This window comes from Terrapene carolina, unplaced genomic scaffold (genome assembly GCF_002925995.2).
Source record: "Terrapene carolina triunguis isolate 2854851 unplaced genomic scaffold, T_m_triunguis-2.0 Scaffold69, whole genome shotgun sequence".
Taxonomy (NCBI): Eukaryota; Metazoa; Chordata; order Testudines; family Emydidae; genus Terrapene; species Terrapene triunguis.
Genome location: NW_020664420.1, coordinates 12,613,493 through 12,628,721, shown reverse-complemented (window position 1 = coordinate 12,628,721; position 15,229 = coordinate 12,613,493). Strand labels below are relative to the sequence as shown.

Below are 15,229 nucleotides of genomic sequence, written 5' to 3'. Positions count from 1 at the left end.
CTCAAGCAGTGGAATGTCTTAGAACAGTTAAATTTAGCGGGAACACCAGTTCTGAGACAGTCCTTTCCCTTGGGAGTTGTCAGGCGATGGAGTTTAATGGGGAGGACTATAGGGTCCTGCTGTAGAGCAGTCTACTTTGGATAACATGAGGGCAAAAGCCATGTTTTCAAGCGTGCTGGCCAAAATGGGGAAGCTGTTAACTGGGGGTGATTCCGCATCTTTAGGCTGCTTTGTACTTGGGGGTATGAACTCTTCACAGCTTTGCATGCAGTAGTCTCCCTAACTCACTACTCTGCTAGGCTAGCAACAGCCATTAGAATTCTCTAACAACTTTAAGACTCTAAACACCAACTTATGTCACTTTAGGAAATGTATTCATACTGAAAGTAAATAAGTGAGCTATTCTGAACTAGGCTCCTCACCCTGTTTGAATGGGCAAAACCAGATACTGTAAATTAAGTACTGATTCTACACGGTTGAGGATTTTAAAAAATGAGGAGGCAGGAAATCCCAGGTTACAACCATTCCCACCCTTGTCACAGTCTTTGGAGGACTTAGCTGAACAAAGCTCTGGTATTGTTTAGTATTAAAAGGAAGAGAAACTCCACTAACTCAGTTTCCCTCAATTTATTTTGTGGGACTGTGCTTGAAGTTTAAACAGCCTACTTCAACTATTTATAATCTTTGCCTAGGCAATAGCTACCAATTATAACAGTGGCTGTCTTGCAGCCACTGAAGTTCATGCGTAACGTGCGCTTTTGGGTTACAAAAGGGCAGCAGGTATTTCAGAACTTGCTGCATAGGGCATGTCTTCATTTAGACACTTAGCAAACTGAATTTTTTCTCCAATTTGTTTATAGTGGCTATTTGGTTACTCACCCTACAAAAATGGCTACCCTTATTGTCAGACCATCTGCCCTGTCTACATGCCAAATCTTTCAGTAAATATCATTGGGCGGGATGGGCAGGAAGTGTGCTGCCCAGTCACCAAAGCAGCTGGTAAACCCTCAATATTTTTCAAAAAAAGGTATTGAATCAGATAGTTTGTGGACTAGCCACCTGGTAAGCTTAATTGGTTCAAAATCACAGTACTTCAAAAAAACTAAAACTGAAAACCTCACATTTGATTTAATTTTTAAAGCAGCGGAAGTCTGCCTCCCTTCCACCATCTCCCCCAACCCAACCAATTTAGTTTTGCTCTTTGGTAGAGCTCGTCTGTGAAACATTTTTCCCTGGAGTGATTTTTAAAAATTAGTCTGGAAGTACAAATTCATGGAGTCCTTTGAACATGTTGTTAGATCCTTACCTATTTAATAGAAGTAAACCCTAAATATTTTCTTGTACTCTTTGCTTTTAAATGAGAAGCCAGTGATGAGAGAGACATGCTGTTGTAGAAGAACTTTCTCATTCCTTCTCTCAGCCACACTCAGATACACTGAGACAATACAAAAAAATTACTCACATTTTACCTTCCTGCTTTACTTTTTAATGCAACTGGTGGTGCCTTCTAATTACCTGCCATAGCACCCCACTTCTATAGGCTCTACACAATACAATACATTTTATCTAGTGTTAGATCACATTTAATATGTTGGCATTCCAATTCCCCACTCAGAAGTATTTTACAAGGAGGGTCACTTTCTAGTCTATTTTGTATATGCGAAAATTGTGCTCATTTGAAAGCAAAGCATACTGGCAACATCACAAAATCATGGCAGGTGGTGAGTTCCCAGTCAACAACTCAATAACTTTTTAGAGGATCAGTAAGTGCTATACAATTTTTGCAACTCTTTTAGACAGTGACACCATTTTCACAATTCCCCGTGCACGCCCTACCTGATGCACACAGCCTGTTTTCTGGTGTCGAACACTGAATTTTTCTGACTAGCAAAGAGTGCTTTTGCTTATGATGAAATTTGTAAGACACACCACGAAATGCATTCTGCTGGCCTCAAACAGCAAGTGTTGCCACTTTTCCATGTAGTGCTGGAATTTGAGCATCTTCTCCCTATCCCCCTCACCCTCCAAAGCCTGCTTGATTATTTACTAGCAACACAAATAATGTTGCATGTTTCCCTGGTTTTATTTTTAAAAAAATAGCCTCCACCCCTTTCTCCTCACACATTAGCTTATCATCAGTCAGTCACACCATTGCTTGCTTTGTGCAAGTAATACACCACATAACATTCTCTTTACTCATATCTCCACTTTAGCAGATGCATGGTCTCTGATGTAAATACAAAGTAGTATAAAGAAGCAAGATTCAATTAAGACCGAGACCTAACAAAGTACCCCTTTTTAGTTTATCATGATATCCAAATTATTTATCTTTCCCCTCCTCCCCCCATACAAACAATAGTTTTTTCTCCTTCCAAGGTAGGAGGGAACATCTCTCCTACATTTTCTAGCCTGATTGTATTAAGATGAGGGCGCTTTTAGATCTTCCATGGTGCCATATCAGGAATATTAGTTCCAGCACAGAAGCCTCCCTGAAAACTCAGTTCTCTGGAGAAGAACAAAAACCCAAACAAGACAACTTTGTTTCTGTGCATGGCCAGGTTTGAATTTAGTGGTAAATCAGCCATTTTCAGATCAAATATTCGTATTGGTTCTCACAGTTTAGAGGTGAAGTCTAGCAGGCACACTTTTTCTCCTCTGGCTTTGCTGAATCTAGCTTCCCCGAGCTTCCTCCATTGGCTGTGTCAGATACTTGTGTCTTGTCAACACATTGTTCCATGCGCTTCATTATCAAGTCCAGGAGCATTTCCACAGCTTTATCCACATTTTGCCCAGTAGCTGCACTTGTTTCAAAGTATGGTATGCTAATATATAGGATATGAAAAAAATTAAAAAGCTCATTAGAAAGGGCTTAAAATGAGAGATAGGCCCCAGAGCAAAACTCTTGATCCAAATACCCTTGAACAATTTTCTTGGTGGGGGAAATAGGGAATTTTGGAATTCAAATCTGGCTGGCCTTTATTGCATTAAGTGGGCTGAACAAACCCCCAGATCTTTAACATAGAGGGTTGGGGGAATGGGTATTAATATCAAGGTAAGTTTTGAACCAACTGCCAGTTTTAACTAACTTGAAAGTTCTGGCTTCAAACCAGAATGGCAGCATTTGCATAAACTACAGCTGAGAGAAACAGGCCTTCATAAAAAAAATTTACTTTTTCCAAGGTTCTGTAAAGAACTGCAGTGCCGTCTCAGAGAGATGGAACAGGAAACAGAGACGTATTGACAATCACTGTTTAGTGCATTCAGGAGCATTTCCAGTTAAGTTTCTACAGTCACCCTCCCTCAATATTTGGCAACATGGATTTCCAGGCTTCAGAACTGAAGTATCTGCAAATTTGAAGTATTTCATACTTTTATTCACAGGCAGTCCATTTTATGTCACCAAAAGTTTCTGGGTGGAAAGTGAAGACTGTCTGTATCTACAGTAACTCTCAAGGAACATGGAAAATGCCATATCTCCAATAGAAGCATTTATCTGAAGGAAAAAGGTGCAATAACTAACTATCTACTAGACAGTTATGGAGAAGGCAACCCATAATGGGATAGAATTAAATTTTTCCTGTGGGGAGCAAGAGGGTTTTAATTTCTATTTGAAGGTTTTGTTTTTGGATTCTATTTAATGTAGCTGTGGACAGTATGAACTTTGCCTCGGATATCCTGTGTCCGTGAGTTCCACAGGTAGATTCCTGCTTTACAGATTTAAAATTGTTGCCTTTTGATTTTAATGGAACACATACGGAGAACAGGTAAGTAGGAGTGGCCACAAGGATTTTTAAAATATATACACACACCTTCTTATCTAATCTTTTCAGAGAGGAGTTTAGTCTCTTTATAGGGAAGTTTTCCCATGTTTCTGATCATTGTTGTCTACCTCACAAATCCCTCTATTTCTTCTGTATCCTTTTTGAAATGAATGACCAGAATTGAACACAGCATTCTGGGGCGGGGGGCACACCATTAGTTTATGTTACAGCAGTATATTTTCAGTATTGCTTTCTTCTCGTTCTCTATGCATTCTAGTATTTTGCATCAGCGGTCAAACAGCAACAGCAAGCAGAAGTTCTCATTGAGTGGTCACCATTATTACCAGTTCACTTTTGAGTTGTTACAGTCCATTTAGAGTGCAGCAGTATGTAGGAGTAATTCAAATTATCCCTTTCAATGTGAATGAACTTGCATTTCAGAACATGTAATTCCTCCTGCCATCGAATCATTAATTAAACAGTGCCGCCCTCTTATGGAATACTGAGTTACACTACTCTTCACATTTTGCTATAAAGTATACTATTCATTCTTACTTCATTTTCTGTCTGAGATCCAGGATTGTCACGAGTAACAAACTGTCACTCTGACCACTTAGTTTCCTTAATAATCTCTTTTGAAGGACTTTTTCAAAATACCTTTGTCAAAGTGTCGGGGCAACTGATTCTGTACTGTTTTGTAGACAAGCATAGAATCCTTAGAGATGAGGCACAGTTTTCCTTTACAGAAGCCAAGCTGCATTGTACAATCATGTTCTAGGTGGTTTACAACGCTACTGCTTTTGATTAGAGTTTCAACCAGTTTACCTGATGGTGAAGTAAGCAACACTGATCTAAAATATGAACAATGCTTTTTCAAAAAAATCAAGATAGGTACAACATTTTGCTACTCCCTAGTCCTTTGAATGAGTGGCTATTTCAAAGAGATTGTCTATTTATGCATGCAGCTTAGCCTCCTCATTCTTAAATCCAACCTGGAATTCAGAAGAATGATCATTTTACTTGTTAGAAAAAGCAACAGAACTAGAGGGCAATTTGCTCCAGTGCCCCCACTTTTGACCCCTCAAATCTTTAATATCTCATTGATCTCCCCCAAATACTCTTATGCAAGTTCATGCAGCCCTTTCACTTCTCTGCAATCCTCTGCAGTGTCCTTACTCCTTAATTGACTAAACACAATTCTTAGGCTTTCTACTTCTCATGTATCTAAATAAGAATTTTTTGTCTGATTGCTTGTTGTAGTCCCTCAGCTTTCCTCATCAAGTTCTCTGTGAATAGCCACATTAAGCCCTAGTGAATCAGATCAGGGGGGAAAAAATGACACTATCTATTTAATGAGATAAACTCAGAAAATAGCACTGAGTGTAACAGGCAGTTCAAACAATGTAAGAGTTAGTTTTAATAAATGTTCATACTATGAATTCCCAAAATTGTAACCAAATTTACTGTAATTAGAAGAGGGCATTTCTTGTATTAAGCTTTGCTCATTTAAAAACACAACAACAACAATAATAATAATAAAAAATTACAGGGCATGATTATGCAAAATTTGACGATTCTAAATTGTCCAATAGAAAAGGAGTTGAGGCCATCAGTGTGTTACACTCTCCACTTGTAAGATCTTGTAGACACTAGGTGCAATCATGACGGGTAGAGCATGTTACCAGTTTCTTTAGCCATGCAGACCTTCTCACAGTGAGTTTTAGGGCATATGCTTTTGACATTTTTTGTCCTAGTTCTCAGGACTAGCCAGCTGAATTAGAATATAGCTCTATAGTAATTATATTTTGTTTAAGCATCACTACGCTATAACACGATTCATCTTCTACAGTGTTATCTAACTTGTCAAACTTTGAAACATGTGGACCACAAATTTCAAAGTGTGACAGGGTGGGCAGCACTGTAGAAGATTTTGCACACCAGACTAATTTCTATAGCATATCAATGTTTGTAAATCTCTAACCAATCTAACTGGTTCCCCAAATTTCAAAGCTGCATGGTGGCAATTTAGGTTTTAAGAACATTACACTGATGTAGAGATCAGCTGGAGTAATTTTCCATCACAATTTACTTACCCATATTTATCTGCAAGGTCTCGTGCTTGTCTCTCATTGACTTCCCTCTGATCTGATAAGTCAGCCTTGTTACCAAGTAATACTATATCGGGATTCTCACAATATGCATTGGCTTGCAGTTGACCTAAAAAAAACAAACCTAGAGTAAAAAGTATTGAAATGCCACTAAGGGCCAAGATTTTTTGTTTAAAAAAATGAATTCTTGTACCATATGGACTTTTCATAATACATTGGCTCATTAAAGTAATTTTCTACAGGGGAAAATGGAACAGATGTGATTAGGAATTTATTTCCAGTGAACTATTCACTTCCCCTCCATACAACCTAGAAAAAGAGGAGAATCAAATGCAAATATGTGTTCTACATACAGTACTTCAGTCTACAAATAATAGACATCAGTACATTTTGGTTAGGTTTCCTTTAGTACGGACAGACATTTTCCTATTCAAAGAAACCCATTAGGAGATCACAGAAATAAATTCCAAATGCTTTTCACAAGCAGTTATTTAGAAATTTGAGGCCAAATCTTCAGCTGGGATAGAACTATGTAGATCCAATGATTTCAATATTTAAGTAATTTCCTTACGCTTATCTTTTCTTACCTCAAAAATTGGGGGTAAGAAAAGATGAGTAGCTGCAGTATATATTATGTGGAAGAAATTTAGAGGAGCAGTGTGTCAAAGTAACCACTGAAGCAGATAGATTCCAATGCATTAACTTTTCCGTAGCCAAATAGCGGACTGAAGTGGGAGCATGGCTATTGTTTTTTCTATCAATAAAGCTATAGCTTGCTATGAAGGGATTTATTTGTATTCCCATATTGCCGTTCACAGTGTTCTTCTTGTACACACAGGCCAGAATACTCCCAACTATCACGCAGAAGTTAGTTTACTAACAAACCGCAAGTTTGAATTATACAGAACCTGAAATTAAGTCTGGTCACCTTTTGCATGTTGTTTTTTCCTCCACTATAATAGCTTAACCAGTACTGGACAAGAACACACACCCACACCTCCCTATCTTTTAAACACCTTTATTTTAAATCAGGATGATCCATGCTCTCTAGCAATTTTGTTTTAACCTCGCTTTAGGTTATCTCACACGTTGCTTCTGCATCAGATATTTCTGCCTTGCAAAATAAATAAAAAATAAACCCCTCAATTGAAATATGCATAAAATACACATATATTTCTCATTTTGTTTGGCAGGCTGTGTTTAAAATCTGATGAAACACCTAACCAAACCTTAGGCACTGGACTGTATTAAAGACCAATAAATATCCTTTATACAAATAAAAATACAAGTAGAAAAATCAGAACAATGCAGCACAGCCCAAATAGTGATAATACAAAATGTAACAGTCCATAACCAGTAAATAAGATCATAATAAGCACATGTAAAATAAAATCAATCATACCATATAAGTCCCCAAAATTGACCACCACAAACCTCTTCACACAACCTCCAACCCATCCCAGAAAAGGCCAGAGGAATAGATGTGCTTTGCAGAATGCTCTGAAGTTTAACAAGTTTATGTAATTTTCCAGAGCTGGGACTTCAGAGCCCACCTACCCAAGCCATAGGTTTATGACCACCTGAAAAATATTGGACCACTCTTTGAAATTAACATTATGTAAATGAAGACATGCAATATACTGTAACCTAAAAACCACAAGAAGCTGCTAGTTATCGGATACATGCAAGTTGTTCTGTTTTACTTACTCATCCAGTTTCTGACATTTAAGAAGCTCTGTTGACTGGTGAGATCAAACATTAATAAAAAGCCCATGGCATCTCTGAAAAATGCTGTGGTGAGACTTCGAAATCTGAAGGAAGGAACAAATAAGCAGCTCTGTTAACACAGACTGACCTCTAAAATTACTAGGTAATCATTTTTAGTGAATGACTTTCTGGAGCAAAAAAACCAAACAGACAACCATCCATCAAAGGGGAGATACAAAAAAAGCTTTACTGAATCTCTTTTGCAACAGGCAGTTTTTAAAAAATAAAATCCAAACCCAGAGAAGTTGCACAATTTATCAGCCAAACGTTTTCATAATAGTCAAAAGCCTGTGGCCCTCCTTTTGGCTAGATTTATCATAGCTATCAGTAGTTACTTATCAAAGTGGGTGTAATTTACCAGAGGATGCTTAGATGTGTGAGAATGTTACGTTGTCAGTGACACATTGCTAGTTCAAATTCTCTGTCCTTTGGACTAGCCTAAAAATTAACATGTTGCTTTTTAATCACAAGAATACAGATGCATTGAGTGCATCCCTAATCACTGGGACATAAAATTGGTTCAATTGATGAACATAAGAAGAGTATTGTGAGGAAACGTTTACTTGATGGATAACCACCACCTAATATGGCAGAGATGAAAGAAGTATCTGGCCATTTAATCATAGTTTAGAATAAAAACAGTTTACTGGGAAGCTCATCTACAGAGGCCCTGATTTACCTGTAGTTGACAAGCTGAGCTCAATGAAACTTGAGTAATCTCTGAATGCACAAAGCCATGGACCCAGCACCCAAAATATAGCCCCAGTTTGCTGCCACAGGACCACAAGCCAGAGTCTCAAATAAATTAGGAAACTAAACACATTAAGAAACTTTCCTACAGAGCTAGAAAACAGAAAATGGAATTCGGTGCTCTGTCTTAAGCCACCACATAATCTGGCACATCTATCAGTAGCAGATGTGGTAGATAAGATACCCCAAGGCACATGTATCAAAATTAGAACAAACTACTGCTGCAGAAGAGAGCCACACACGCATGAGGTTTCCCAATGACAAGTTAGCTGCAAGAGTGCTACCATAAGATCTCTTTTGTAGAAGTGATGCCTTTGACAACCACATTTAGCCATACTGTATAAAAGAGACAATGGGACAGATTCAAACCAGAAAAATGGGTGTGTCTTAATAGAGGCCAATTTTAATATAGCACCATAGTAAGGGTGTTCGCTATCTACAAAAAGTATGAAGACAAGGTCCCTACCTTGAGGAACTTATAATTTAGACACAACACAGACTATGGACACAGGGATGGGTGCTTTAGCTGTGATATTTAGCATGCATCCAGTTCCTCGTTTGCCAGTCATTTATTTTGTGACCTCTCTCAGGGGAGGTCTAGGGTACAGAGCCTACGAGGTTCAGGAGGGCTTGAAAGAGAAGCATGGAAACATGGTGGTTCAAACCAAAATTAGTCTTTCCAGGTGTGGAAGCCACACAAAGGTGACAAAGGCTCAGACAATGCAGTTGCACTTGTTTTCCTCTATCCATTGAATTTTGCTGTAAGCAATTTTCCTTCAGTGCTTTCAGGTTCCCTTTAGAAGCATGAAGACAGCTTGTACTCATGGTTTCCCCTTCTCCATTTAATGAGTTGTTTTAGGCTGTTTCCCACTCCAGTGCCTCAATATTGTTTCCTGTTACATGACTGATTTCCCTTCCCCTGCCCACTTCCTGTCTCTAGGCACAGCCAATATTTAATCAAGAGTAGGCCAAGTCATATACTGTATGCTAACAAACCACCATGAACTTTACTGCTACTCCAGAGTAGCTGGGGGAAGCTTACAAAAGAAGTGAATACAGTATTTCAGTATGATCACAGCAAAGCAGCAACAGTTTAAAATTATCCTTCAGGAACAAGAGATGGATTTTTGTTTGTTGTCAAAACCAAAATCTGTGACAGAAGATCAGTGTTTTTTCTGACTCACTTGTCTAAATTTTAGAAAAATTAATAGAATTCTGATTAACTGGATATGAGATGCTGAACTCTGTACATTACCTTTCCTGCCCAGCAGTGTCCCAAAGCTGTAGATGGACCTTAAAGGTTTTTCCTGGAGATCCATTTGGTCCTCTGCTATTGTATATCTGACAAACACAGAGTAGAAACAAAGGAGTAGTCTTTTGCTTAATTTATTAATGTATTTCCCATTACTAAAATTTTGCCCTTAGCACATAGTGCTGTACTGAAACAAAAAATTCTTCAAAAACAAATGGAGAATAAGTTGGTTTATTAACTATAGCTTATACTTGCTACAGAGATTCACATTCACTAATATTCCACTTCAAAAGGGCCTCTTACAAAACAATATTTCAAAACCAGAAAACCAATACTGTCTTCTGAAGATGATTGAGTATACTTAATACTGCCATTTAGATCCCGATTCTGCTCATCTCAGTATACAAGTTGTGCTGAAATCACTTCCTAGATTTAATTTCTTTAATATGGCCTGCTGTGCATTAAAGACCTGCTTTTTGCAAAATGCTCCATTCTGGCTGTGGTTAATGCTTCCAAAACACTTCGCAATGCCATGCAAGCACTTTACATACACTAGTGAGTTTAGGGCACTTCCCTTTGAGTTAGGCAAGTATTAACATCCAAGGTTAGAGGACAAGTCAGTTGTAAAATTAGGAATGGAGCCCAGATTTCCTGATTTCCGATCCTATGCTTTATTAGGATTGCTATTGTGCTTCAAGCAAACCAAGAGCATTCTTATCTGAAGGCAGAACTTTTTTTCTACATTGTGCAATAAAAAAATATCCATTTTTGTCAAGGTCTGTGGACATGCACAATAGTTGTGTTCTATTAAAACAGTGGCAATGAATGTTAGTACACATGAAAGGAATCAGGTTGACAGCACGGAAGATTGTTATCTTCCATTTAACATTAAGGAAGAAATACACCACAGTACAAGCTAGCACACACTGTTCTACAAGTGTGTAACTGTAGCCTGAAAGGGTCACCTATAGAGGCATGAAGATAGTTCAATCTACAGCCACATTACTAAAGTGAGTCAAAGAAGTCAATAGTTTGCGCTATAGACACCTTGGGAGGCAGTATTTACAGGGGTTGGCAACCTTCGACACGTGGCCCATCAGCGAAATCCGCCGGCGAGCCACGAGACATTTTGTTTACATTGACCGTCCGCAGGCACGGCCCCTGCAGCTCCCATTGGCCGCGGACCGCGGTTCACCATTCCTGGCCAATGGGAGCTGTAGGAAGCGGCATGGGCCGCAGGGACGTGCTGGCTGCCATTTCCTGCAGCTCCCATTGGCTGGGAACAGTGAACTGCGGCCACTGGGAGCTGCGGGGGACCGTGCTTGCATACGTTCAACGTAAACTAAATGTCTTGTGGCCTGCCGGCGGATCACCCACATGGGCTGCGTGCTGAAGGTTGCCAACCCCAGATCTAGTTGGCTGAGCATTGGGCAGGAGTATCAAGACATGGGTTCTACTTCCAGTTCTACCATTTACCTGGTGTGTGATCTTGGGCAAGATACTATCGCTGTGCTCTTTCCCCTTCCATTCTTTTTCTGTCACCTTATTTCTTTAGGCTGCAAACTAATTTGTGGCAGAGGCGGGCTCTGTAATGTGTTTGTACATCAGCTAGCTAGCACAGTGGGCCCCACTGGAGGCCTTTTGTGCTAATGTAATGTAAATACATAATACCCCACTAGGATACCAGGCAGCCATCTGAGGGCAACAGCTTCTCCCCCACTCTCTTCTAATTTTGACTGGACTCAAGCCAGAAACTAAAGCAGAAAAGGCATTCTCAACACACCTTAAACCTTTCAGGAAGAAGAACTGTATACATTGACGTAAAGCACGTTTTCAACACTATTGGAAACTAGAAGAAGTGAAGACATTGATGACTTTAGAAACTTACCACACGTTTTTCCCGAAAGTCTATTCCTACTGTTGTGATGAATTTTGGGTTGAATTTGTTGTCTGTGTATCTGTAAAGGAATGTTGTCTTCCCAACCCCAGAATCCCCCAGGGCTAGGAGTTTGATCAGATAGTCATAGTCCCCATCAGTCATAGTGCTGATCTTTATGAACCTGCAGAGAGAGGAAGAACTGGTTTTAAAACAGTGATAAACATAAGAACATCCAGACTGAGTCTGACTAATGGTCCAACTACCCCAGTATCTTGTTTCTGACAGTGGCCAAATGCCAGATGCTTCAGAGAGAATGAACAGAACAGGGCAATTTTGAGTGATCCATTCCCTGTTGTCCAGTCCCAGCTTTTAACAATCAGAGAATCAGGGACTCCCAGAACTTGGGGTTGCATTCCTGACCATCTTGGCTAATAGCCACTGATGGACCTATCATCTATGATAGAGGTGGGCAAACTACAGCCCGCGGGACCCTCCTGCCCAGCCCCTGAGCTCCTGCCCTGGGAGGCTAGCCCCCGGCCCCTACCCTGCTGTACCCCCTCCCCCGCAGCCTCAGCTCGCCCCACCGCCGGCGCAATGCTCTGGGCGGATGGCTATGAGCTCCTGGAGCAGCGCAGCTGCAGAGCCTGGCCTGACCCGGTGCTCTGTGCTGCACAGTGGCGTGGATGGCTCCAGCCGGGCAGCACGGCTGCCTGTCCTGGTGCAGCCGCGCTGCCAGCCACCAGTGCTCCAGGCAGTGCAGTAAGGGGGCAGGGAGGGTTGGATAGAGGGCAGGGAAGTTCGGGGTGGTGGTCGGGGCAGGGGTGTGGATAGGGGTTGGGGTGGTCAGAGGGTGGGGAACAAGGGGGTTGAATGGGGCAGAGGTTCCAGGGGTGGTCAGGGACAGGGAGAAGGGGTGGTTGTATGGGGCAGGGGTTCTGGGGGGCGGCAAGTCAGGAATGAGAGAAGGGGTTGGATGGGGGGCAGTCAGGGGCAGGAGTTCCCGGGGCTGTCGGGGGACAGGTAGCAGGGAGGGAACAGTGGGGTTGGATGGGAACAGTGGGGTTGGATGGGACAGGAGTCCGGGGGAGGAGGGGGGCATCAGGGGGCGAGAAGCAGTGAGGGATAGGGGGAGGGGGCCGGGCCATGCCTGGCTGTTTGGGGAGGCACAGCCTCCCCTAACCAGCCCTCCATACAATTTCCGAAACCCGATGTGGCCCTCAGGCCAAAAAGTTTGCCCACCCCTGCTCTGTGAAGTTGTCTAATTCTTTAATGCCAGAAGTATAACTGGGTTCAACAAATGAATTCTTAGTATACTTAATTTTAAAACAACTTTTGTTCATTTGACTGAATTAATTGCTATTGTCTGTACTCAAGATTGTCTGCTAAAATGTTTACATAGGAAGAGAGCAGAGGAAGGAAGCCTTTAGTTTTAGGTTTTAGCCCATGTAACATGAGAACTCAAATCCTAGTTTGAAAGTTTTAGGGCATGGCCAAGGCTAGTCTAATTTGTAAATCTTGCGAGTTGGTGGAGGCTGGGACAAAATTTCAATTATACTTTCAAACACCTCAATTGAGTCAGAATTTAATGCCAAAAGGACCACCAGATCATCTTGTCTAACCTCCTGTATGTCACAGGCCACCACCCCCACACAGCACCCACACACTAAACCCATCAACCAACATTATACCAAAGTATTACAGCCCACAAGAGACTAGACCAGCGGTTCTCAAAGAGCAGGTCGGGAGCCCAAAGTGAGTCATGATTAGGTTTTAATGGGGTCGCTAGGGTTGGCTTAGACTTGCTGGGGCTCACTGCTTCAGCCCTGTGCAGCAAGGCTCAGGTTACAGGCCCCTGCCTCAGGCTGAAGCCCTGGGGCTTTGGCTTTGACCCCCACTCCACCCAGGGGGGTGGGGCTCAGGCTTTGGCCCTACCACCTGGGATGGTGGGGCTCAGGCTTCGGTCCCCCGTGGGGTTGTGTAGTAATTTTTGTTGTCAGAAGGGGGTCGCAGTGCAGTGAAGTCTGGGAACCTCTGGACTAGATTATGATGTGCCACAGACAGAATAGGAGGTACCTTCTGGTACCCACAGGGTAACACCAAAACTCAGGGATACAACCTTCTCATCAACCCATTATTTTACTGTAAATTAAAAGAAAAAGGGTAATGCAGATGTAGTTGCATGTTCTTTAAATTCCTCTAATCCTATAAACAATAATAATCCTGTTAATTGTTCAACGGATATGCCATCTGTACTCAATCTTCACACTGAAGAAGCTCCCACTCGCTAAGGTTTACACTGTTTAAAAATCACCAACACTGTAGGAAAGTCACAGACACAGTCTTCTTCACATCACTTAGAATATAATTGGGTAACAGAGGAAAACGGCATCGTCTTCTCTTGATGATTTGGTATGCAATAGGCCTTCCAGGCTAAAAATCAAAACATTCCTCTAGATTGTTGGATTATTCCTACGAATGGCTTTGTAAACTCCTCTGTATCGTACAAGTTGTGTGGCCTGTTCTACAGATGCTTCATGGGAGGGTGTGTGTGTGGGGGGGGGGGGAGGGGGGTTGGGAGGGTAGAATCAAACTTAGCTTAAGAACCGATTTATCTTCATGTTCCAAAATGGGGGGGGGGGGGGAAGGAAACTGTTTTCCTTTTCCATCTTCAAGATCAAAGGAGACAGTCAACAGGAAAAAAAGAATCTCAGATTCTTGTGATCAGATGACACTATCAGTGCTAGACTCACATACATAGGTAGGAGGTGGTCTATTTTGCTACTCCATGATTTAAGTTAAATTTCAGTAAGCAACTGTCCAAAAGGTCACTACTAAATGCAAGAACACATCTAAAGCCAAGTTTACTCTTTGGCATGGTTATATGGACAGAATGTGTCTGTCATGTAGATTTCAAGTGGTGTATACTAGAGATGCATGAAATTTTTAGGAGGAAGTTTTTTTTAAACTTTAAAAATATAGATTTGGATAAACTGAAGTATTTCTTGGATTTGTGTTGAATTCACCAAATAGTTTTGGCTAATTAAAAAACAAAAAAAGGGTGACATTCAAAAATGTCAAAATATTTCATTTCAAAATGACATTCCATTTTGGAATTTGGCCACTATAAAAGCCAAGAAGCACCCTAAAATGACCAAATCAAAATGCAACACCCAAACTGTTTCACTTCATTCAAAATGAATTTTTTCCTCAAGTTTTTAAACTTGGGGGGGAGGAGGGGGGAGAAAGAGAAAGATTTTGGTTCAAAGCGAATCAAAATGTTTTTAGGATATTTTTTGGTTCGGTCCCTGTGACCAAGTCCCAGGGAGCCTCACTGAGGCTACTCAATTAGGGTGAACTGCAAAGAATGGGGCAGATAATCCCCAAAGCTGGTGAATATTCCAATACTTAGATTTGCCAAGCCAGCACAAAACAGCTTCTATAACACCTTACTGGTTTCCCAGAAGCCAACAACACAGTGCCCTTAAAGAAACCCAACCTTAGGCCTCCACCCAGACACCCAAGTCAAATATGATGAGGATTACTGAAAATCTTATTCATTAACCTGGGAGGTAATGTGTCTGATCCTTTGGGATTGGTAGAACTTTAATATGACGACTATTTCAGATCGTACCCAAACGCATGCTTACAGCCAATTCTTATTAACTAAACTAAAATTTATTAAAAAAGGAGAGAGCATGAAAGTGAGTGTATT

At 41.0% G+C, this 15,229-nt stretch overlaps 1 protein-coding gene across 2 annotated transcripts in view; it reads right to left on the bottom strand.

The window, feature by feature from the left end:
* Positions 1–1,962: 1,962 nt before the first annotated feature.
* Positions 1,963–15,229, bottom strand: part of RAB27B (RAB27B, member RAS oncogene family) — a 36,893-nt gene continuing 23,626 nt past the window's right edge. For both annotated transcript variants that reach the window (XM_024197168.2, XM_024197169.2), the window contains 5 exons: positions 11,527–11,698; positions 9,642–9,727; positions 7,577–7,680; positions 5,855–5,978; positions 1,963–2,822 (listed from right to left, as the gene is read on the bottom strand). In XM_024197168.2, the coding sequence (XP_024052936.1) occupies positions 2,633–2,822; positions 5,855–5,978; positions 7,577–7,680; positions 9,642–9,727; positions 11,527–11,679 (657 nt within the window). In that variant the 5' untranslated portion in view covers positions 11,680–11,698 and the 3' untranslated portion in view covers positions 1,963–2,632. The remainder of the gene's footprint in view (positions 2,823–5,854; positions 5,979–7,576; positions 7,681–9,641; positions 9,728–11,526; positions 11,699–15,229) is intronic.